Source organism: Pygocentrus nattereri, chromosome 11 (genome assembly GCF_015220715.1).
Source record: "Pygocentrus nattereri isolate fPygNat1 chromosome 11, fPygNat1.pri, whole genome shotgun sequence".
NCBI lineage: Eukaryota > Metazoa > Chordata > Actinopteri > Characiformes > Serrasalmidae > Pygocentrus > Pygocentrus nattereri.
Window position 1 is genome coordinate 1,178,374 of NC_051221.1, and position 9,127 is coordinate 1,187,500.

Consider the following 9,127-nt stretch of genomic DNA (forward strand, 5'->3'; position numbering starts at 1 on the left):
CTGTATCTCTATATCTCTCTACCCTCTCTCTCTATCTGTATCTCTATATCTCTCTACCCTCTCTCTCTCTATCTGTATCTCTATATCTCTCTACCCTCTCTCTCTATCTGTATCTCTATATCTCTCTACCCTCTCTCTCTCTATCTGTTTCTCTATATCTCTCTACCCTCTCTCTCTATCTGTATCTCTATATCTCTCTACCCTCTCTCTACCCTCTCTCTCTCTATCTGTATCTCTATATCTCTCTACCCTCTCTCTCTATCTGTATCTCTATATCTCTCTACCCTCTCTCTCTATCTGTATCTCTATATCTCTCTACCCTCTCTCTCTATCTGTATCTCTATATCTCTCTACCCTCTCTCTCTATCTGTATCTCTATATCTCTCTACCCTCTCTCTCTATCTGTATCTCTATATCTCTCTACCCTCTCTCTCTCTATCTGTTTCTCTATATCTCTCTACCCTCTCTCTCTATCTGTATCTCTATATCTCTCTACCCTCTCTGTCTCTATCTGTATCTCTATATCTCTCTACCCTCTCTCTCTATCTGTATCTCTATATCTCTCTACCCTCTCTCTCTATCTGTATCTCTATATCTCTCTACCCTCTCTCTCTCTATCTGTATCTCTATATCTCTCTACCCTCTCTCTCTCTATCTGTATCTCTATATCTCTCTACCCTCTCTCTCTATCTGTATCTCTATATCTCTCTCTACCCTGTATCTCTATATCTCTCTACCCTCTCTCTCTATCTGTATCTCTATATCTCTCTACCCTCTCTCTCTATCTGTATCTCTATATCTCTCTACCCTCTCTCTCTCTATCTGTATCTCTATATCTCTCTACCCTCTCTCTCTCTATCTGTATCTCTATATCTCTCTACCCTCTCTCTCTCTATCTGTATCTCTATATCTCTCTACCCTCTCTCTCTATCTGTATCTCTATATCTCTCTACCCTCTCTCTCTCTATCTGTATCTCTATATCTCTCTACCCTCTCTCTCTATCTGTATCTCTATATCTCTCTACCCTCTCTCTCTATCTGTATCTCTATATCTCTCTACCCTCTCTCTCTATCTGTATCTCTATATCTCTCTACCCTCTCTCTCTATCTGTAGCTCTATATCTCTCTACCCTCTCTCTCTATCTGTAGCTCTATATCTCTCTACCCTCTCTCTCTCTATCTGTATCTCTATATCTCTCTACCCTCTCTCTCTATCTGTATCTCTATATCTCTCTACCCCCTCTCTCTCTATCTCTATATCTCTCTACCCTCTCTCTCTATCTGTATCTCTATATCTCTCTACCCTCTCTCTCTCTATCTGTATCTCTATATCTCTCTACCCTCTCTCTCTATCTGTATCTCTATATCTCTCTACCCTCTCTCTCTCTATCTGTATCTCTATATCTCTCTACCCTCTCTCTCTATCTGTATCTCTATATCTCTCTACCCTCTCTCTCTCTATCTGTATCTCTATATCTCTCTACCCTCTCTCTCTCTATCTGTATCTCTATATCTCTCTACCCTCTCTCTCTATCTGTATCTCTATATCTCTCTACCCTTTCTCTCTATCTGTATTTCTATATCTCTCTACCCTCTCTCTCTCTATCTGTATCTCTATATCTCTCTACCCTCTCTCTCTATCTGTATCTCTATATCTCTCTACCCTCTCTCTCTCTATCTGTATCTCTATATCTCTCTACCCTCTCTCTCTATCTGTATCTCTATATCTCTCTACCCTCTCTCTCTATCTGTATCTCTATATCTCTCTACCCTCTCTCTCTATCTGTATCTCTATATCTCTCTACCCTCTCTCTCTCTATCTGTTTCTCTATATCTCTCTACCCTCTCTCTCTATCTGTATCTCTATATCTCTCTACCCTCTCTGTCTCTATCTGTATCTCTATATCTCTCTACCCTCTCTCTCTATCTGTATCTCTATATCTCTCTACCCTCTCTCTCTATCTGTATCTCTATATCTCTCTACCCTCTCTCTCTCTATCTGTATCTCTATATCTCTCTACCCTCTCTCTCTCTATCTGTATCTCTATATCTCTCTACCCTCTCTCTCTATCTGTATCTCTATATCTCTCTACCCTCTCTCTCTATCTGTATCTCTATATCTCTCTACCCTCTCTCTCTCTATCTGTATCTCTATATCTCTCTACCCTCTCTCTCTCTATCTGTATCTCTATATCTCTCTACCCTCTCTCTCTATCTGTATCTCTATATCTCTCTACCCTCTCTCTCTCTATCTGTTTCTCTATATCTCTCTACCCTCTGTCTCTCTATCTGTATCTCTATATCTCTCTACCCTCTCTCTCTATCTGTATCTCTATATCTCTCTACCCTCTCTCTCTATCTGTATCTCTATATCTCTCTACCCTCTCTCTCTATCTGTATCTCTATATCTCTCTACTCTCTCTCTCTATCTGTAGCTCTATATCTCTCTACCCTCTCTCTCTATCTGTATCTCTATATCTCTCTACCCCCTCTCTCTCTATCTCTATATCTCTCTACCCTCTCTCTCTATCTGTATCTCTATATCTCTCTACCCTCTCTCTCTCTATCTGTATCTCTATATCTCTCTACCCTCTCTCTCTATCTGTATCTCTATATCTCTCTACCCTCTCTCTCTCTATCTGTATCTCTATATCTCTCTACCCTCTCTCTCTATCTGTATCTCTATATCTCTCTACCCTCTCTCTCTCTATCTGTATCTCTATATCTCTCTACCCTCTCTCTCTCTATCTGTTTCTCTATATCTCTCTACCCTCTCTCTCTCTATCTGTTTCTCTATATCTCTCTACCCTCTCTCTCTATCTGTATCTCTATATCTCTCTACCCTCTCTCTCTATCTGTATCTCTGTATCTCTCTACCCTCTCTCTCTCTATCTGTATCTCTATATCTCTCTACCCTCTCTCTCTCTATCTGTTTCTCTATATCTCTACCCTCTGTCTCTCTATCTGTATCTCTATATCTCTCTACCCTCTCTCTCTATCTGTATCTCTATATCTCTCTACCCTCTCTCTCTCTGTCTGTTTCTCTATATCTCTCTACCCTCTCTCTCTATCTGTATCTCTATATCTCTCTACCCTCTCTCTCTCTATCTGTATCTCTATATCTCTCTACCCTCTCTCTCTATCTGTATCTCTATATCTCTCTACCCTCTCTCTCTCTATCTGTATCTCTATATCTCTCTACCCTCTCTCTCTCTATCTGTATCTCTATATCTCTCTACCCTCTCTCTATCTGTTTCTCTATATCTCTCTACCCTCTCTCTCTATCTCTATATCTCTCTACCCTCTCTCTCTATCTGTATCTCTATATCTCTCTACCCTCTCTCTCTCTATCTGTATCTCTATATCTCTCTACCCTCTCTCTCTCTATCTGTATCTCTATATCTCTCTACCCTCTCTCTCTCTCTCTCTCTCTCTCTCTATCTCTATATCTCTCTACCCTCTCTCTCTCTATCTGTTTCTCTATATCTCTCTACCCTCTCTCTCTCTATCTGTTTCTCTATATCTCTCTACCCTCTCTCTCTATCTGTATCTCTATATCTCTTTACCCTCTCTCTCTATCTGTTTCTCTATATCTCTCTACCCTCTCTCTCTCTATCTGTATCTCTATATCTCTCTACCCTCTCTCTATCTGTATCTCTATATCTCTCTCTCTGTCTGTATCTCTATATCTCTCTACCCTCTCTCTCTCTATCTGTATCTCTATATCTCTCTACCCTCTCTCTATCTGTTTCTCTATATCTCTCTACCCTCTCTCTCTATCTCTATATCTCTCTACCCTCTCTCTCTATCTGTATCTCTATATCTCTCTACCCTCTCTCTCTCTATCTGTATCTCTATATCTCTCTACCCTCTCTCTCTATCTGTATCTCTATATCTCTCTACCCTCTCTCTACCCTCTCTCTCTCTATCTGTATCTCTATATCTCTCTACCCTCTCTCTCTGTATCTGTATCTCTATATCTCTCTACCCTCTCTCTCTATCTGTATCTCTATATCTCTCTACCCTCTCTCTCTATCTGTATCTCTATATCTCTCTACCCTCTCTCTCTCTCTCTATCTCTCTACCCTCTCTCTCTCTATATCTCTCTACCCTCTCTCTCTCTATCTGTATCTCTATCTCTCTCTACCCACTCTCTCTATCTGTATCTCTATATCTCTCTACCCTCTCTCTCTATCTGTATCTCTATATCTCTCTACCCTCTCTCTCTATCTGTATCTCTATATCTCTCTACCCTCTCTCTCTATCTGTATCTCTATATCTCTCTACCCTCTCTCTCTCTATCTGTATCTCTATATCTCTCTACCCTCTCTCTCTCTATCTGTATCTCTATATCTCTCTACCCTCTCTCTCTATCTGTATCTCTATATCTCTCTACCCTCTCTCTCTCTATCTGTATCTCTATATCTCTCTACCCTCTCTCTCTATCTGTATCTCTATATCTCTCTACCCTCTCTCTCTATCTGTATCTCTATATCTCTCTACCCTCTCTCTCTCTATCTGTATCTCTATATCTCTCTACCCTCTCTCTCTCTCTCTCTATCTCTATATCTCTCTACCCTCTCTCTCTCTATCTGTTTCTCTATATCTCTCTACCCTCTCTCTCTCTATCTGTTTCTCTATATCTCTCTACCCTCTCTCTCTATCTGTATCTCTATATCTCTCTACCCTCTCTATCTGTTTCTCTATATCTCTCTACCCTCTCTCTCTCTATCTGTATCTCTATATCTCTCTCTCTATCTGTATCTCTATATCTCTCTACCCTCTCTCTATCTGTATCTCTATATCTCTCTCTCTATCTGTATCTCTATATCTCTCTACCCTCTCTCTCTCTATCTGTTTCTCTATATCTCTCTACCCTCTCTCTCTATCTGTTTCTCTATATCTCTCTACCCTCTCTCTCTATCTGTTTCTCTATATCTCTCTACCCTCTCTCTCTCTATCTGTATCTCTATATCTCTCTACCCTCTCTCTCTATCTGTTTCTCTATATCTCTCTACCCTCTCTCTCTCTATCTGTATCTCTATATCTCTCTCTACCCTCTCTCTCTATCTGTATCTCTATATCTCTCTACCCTCTCTCTCTATCTGTATCTCTATATCTCTCTACCCTCTCTCTCTATCTGTTTCTCTATATCTCTCTACCCTCTCTATCTGTTTCTCTATATCTCTCTACCCTCTCTCTCTCTATCTGTATCTCTATATCTCTCTACCCTCTCTCTCTATCTGTATCTCTATATCTCTCTACCCTCTCTCTCTATCTGTATCTCTATATCTCTCTACCCTCTCTCTCTATCTGTATCTCTATATCTCTCTACCCTCTCTCTCTATCTGTTTCTCTATATCTCTCTACCCTCTCTCTCTCTGTCTGTATCTCTATATCTCTCTACCCTCTCTCTCTATCTGCATCTCTATATCTCTCTACCCTCTCTCTCTCTATCTGTATCTCTATATCTCTCTACCCTCTCTCTATCTGTATCTCTATATCTCTCTATCCTCTCTCTCTATCTGTATCTCTATATCTCTCTACCCTCTCTCTCTATCTGTATCTCTATATCTCTCTACCCTCTCTCTCTCTCTATCTGTATCTCTATATCTCTCTACCCTCTCTCTCTATCTGTATCTCTATATCTCTCTACCCTCTCTCTCTCTCTATCTGTATCTCTATATCTCTCTACCCTCTCTCTCTATCTGTATCTCTATATCTCTCTACCCTCTCTCTCTCTATCTGTATCTCTATATCTCTCTACCCTCTCTCTCTATCTGTATCTCTATATCTCTCTACCCTCTCTCTCTCTATCTGTATCTCTATATCTCTCTACCCTCTCTCTCTCTATCTGTATCTCTATATCTCTCTACCCTCTCTCTCTCTCTCTCTCTCTCTCTCTCTATCTCTATATCTCTCTACCCTCTCTCTCTCTATCTGTTTCTCTATATCTCTCTACTTTCTCTCTCTCTATCTGTTTCTCTATATCTCTCTACCCTCTCTCTCTCTATCTGTAGCTCTATATCTCTCTACCCTCTCTCTCTATCTGTATCTCTATATCTCTCTACCCTCTCTCTCTATCTGTATCTCTATATCTCTCTACCCTCTCTCTCTCTCTATCTGTATCTCTATATCTCTCTACCCTCTCTCTCTCTCTATCTGTATCTCTATATCTCTCTACCCTCTCTCTCTCTCTCTCTCTCTCTCTATCTCTATATCTCTCTACCCTCTCTCTCTCTATCTGTTTCTCTATATCTCTCTACCCTCTCTCTCTCTATCTGTATCTCTATATCTCTCTACCCTCTCTCTCTATCTGTATCTCTATATCTCTCTACCCTCTCTCTCTCTATCTGTATCTCTATATCTCTCTACCCTCTCTCTCTCTATCTGTTTCTCTATATCTCTCTACCCTCTCTCTCTCTATCTGTTTCTCTATATCTCTCTACCCTCTCTCTCTATCTGTATCTCTATATCTCTCTACCCTCTCTCTCTATCTGTTTCTCTATATCTCTCTACCCTCTCTCTCTCTATCTGTATCTCTATATCTCTCTACCCTCTCTCTCTATCTGTATCTCTATATCTCTCTCTCTATCTGTATCTCTATATCTCTCTACCCTCTCTCTCTCTATCTGTATCTCTATATCTCTCTACCCTCTCTCTCTCTATCTGTTTCTCTATATCTCTCTACCCTCTCTCTCTATCTGTATCTCTATATCTCTCTACCCTCTCTCTCTATCTGTATCTCTATATCTCTCTACCCTCTCTCTCTATCTGTATCTCTATATCTCTCTACCCTCTCTCTCTCTATCTGTTTCTCTATATCTCTCTACCCTCTCTCTCTATCTGTATCTCTATATCTCTCTACCCTCTCTCTCTATCTGTATCTCTATATCTCTCTACCCTCTCTCTCTCTATCTGTTTCTCTATATCTCTCTACCCTCTCTCTCTATCTATTTCTCTATATCTCTCTACCCTCTCTCTCTATCTGTATCTCTATATCTCTCTACCCTCTCTCTCTCTATCTGTATCTCTATATCTCTCTACCCTCTCTCTCTATCTGTATCTCTATGTCTCTCTACCCTCTCTCTCTATCTGTATCTCTATATCTCTCTACCCTCTCTCTCTCTATCTGTATCTCTATATCTCTCTACCCTCTCTCTCTATCTGTATCTCTATATCTCTCTACCCTCTCTCTCTCTATCTGTATCTCTATATCTCTCTACCCTCTCTCTCTCTATCTGTATCTATATCTCTCTACCCTCTCTCTCTCTATCTGTATCTCTATATCTCTCTACTTTTTCTTTCTTTCTCTCTCTCTCTCTCTCTCTCTCTCTCTCTCAATCTCTCTCTCTCTCTCTCTCTCTCTTTCTTTCAGGAATCACTGCATCACTCTGTGTCAGAAATAGCAGCTTTAACACCAAAACACATTAAAGCTCTGAACAACAACAATAACATGAGAGTGAGAGAGAGAGAAATAGAAAGAGGGGGAGAGAGAGAGAAATAGAAAGAGGTGGGGAGAGAGAGGGAAATAGAAAGAGGGGGAGAGAGAGAGAAATAGAAAGGGAGAGAGGGAAATAGAAAGAGAGAGAGAGAGAGAATTAGAAAGAGGGAGAGCCAGGGAGAGAGGGGGAGAGGGGGAGGGAGGGAGGGAGAGAGGGGGAGAGGGAGAGGGAGAGGGAGAGGGGGGGGGGGGGGGGGGGGAGGGAGAGGGAGAGGGGGAGGGGGAGGGGGAGAGGGAGCAATAGAGAGACGGTCTCTGTCCGTCACGGTGCGCGGGTCACTCCTCCGTCTCCGTGTCCTCTGTCCGCTCTCTCTCTCTTCTCTGTTTTCTCTGTTGTGTATGCCGTATGACTGACCACCTGTCCTCGTCCTGGTGTCCAGGTGAAGATCAGAGATGTCCTCAGCGATGGAGAGACCGGAGTCCAGGCAGTGACCCGTCCGCTCAGCATGGAGGGATCTGACCATGTAGGTGCAGTCTGTGTCCATTGTAGTGGGTCAGCGCGGGTCAGCGCAGTGTCTTGGGGCGCCGGGACGACTGTGGGTGTTTATCATTATTATCATTAATATTATTAATATTATTATTAATGATTAACGCCTGTGGGGGCATCAGAGGGGAAGATCGTGGTCAGGGGGGATTACCTGCCCAGTCAGACGGTCTACGCGCAGTAAAACGGGCACGTGAAGAACCCCTTCACTAGCCAGAGAACCAGGTTCAACCAGAGGGTTCTGTGTAGAGCCACTGTCTAAAGTGAGTGGTTCTGAGGGTTTGGGGTTCGTGGTGCTGGAGGCCGGCTGGAGAACCTTTATCGTGTGTGGACGCATGTGCCTGCGTCTCGATTTGATATTAATACCAATAACCATGGAGTGGAGCAGTGAGGCGGCACGTATAGGAGCTGCTGCTGCAGACGGGTGATATCACCGTCGTCGTCAGTGCTCCTCGGGACCACCGGTGGTCCAAACCGCACTTCGTCATGTTCTTCATAACGTTCATGCTCCATGAGCTCCATTCAGAAGCTGGGCGTCATGTGAGGCTGTAGCTCTTCTCTCCAGTCTAATAGACGGTGATGTCATTTTAAACCCTTATAATAAAAGAAGCTGAACTCAGTTTGTTTTTCTACTGAAAGTCGACCCGTTTTTCCCCAAATCTGGGCTCTAAACTATAAACAGACGGCGTCTCTTCAGTGATCTGCTCTGGAAACATCACTTTTAGAGAACAACACAAAGAGCGGCGCAGATTTTTGGCTTTCAGCAGTGAATTGTGAGGATATAGTGATATGTAGAGATCATAAAACACACGTTCTGATAATCTGAGGAGCTCGTACAATAAATAAATAAATAAATAAATATTTACATTGGTCTCCTGCAGTTACTGATTTGGGCACATTAATTCAGATGGACGACTCAAAACGTCCCCTGGTCAGTAAGAGGTTAAAGAACGCCGTCTGACGAAGGGTCTTTGCCATTCATATGTTTGTAAATGAGGCTCTGCGGGTTCTGCTTCATCTCTAATCTCAGGAAAGCTGGACGTCCCGTCGCGTATCGTGGAATATCATTGCCCCTGCGTTCCGAACCCGGGCCTGGGGCTCCAGCCGGTTTACGATGCAAGACCCTGTTAACACATCAA

General features: G+C 42.3%; 1 protein-coding gene across 8 annotated transcripts in view; it reads left to right on the plus strand.

The window, feature by feature from the left end:
• akap9 (A kinase (PRKA) anchor protein 9) overlaps positions 1–9,127 on the plus strand; it is a 177,867-nt gene that overhangs the window by 71,202 nt on the left and 97,538 nt on the right. For all 8 annotated transcript variants that reach the window (XM_037542727.1, XM_037542729.1, XM_037542732.1 and 5 more), the window contains one exon: positions 7,885–7,968. In XM_037542727.1, the coding sequence (XP_037398624.1) occupies positions 7,885–7,968 (84 nt within the window). The remainder of the gene's footprint in view (positions 1–7,884; positions 7,969–9,127) is intronic.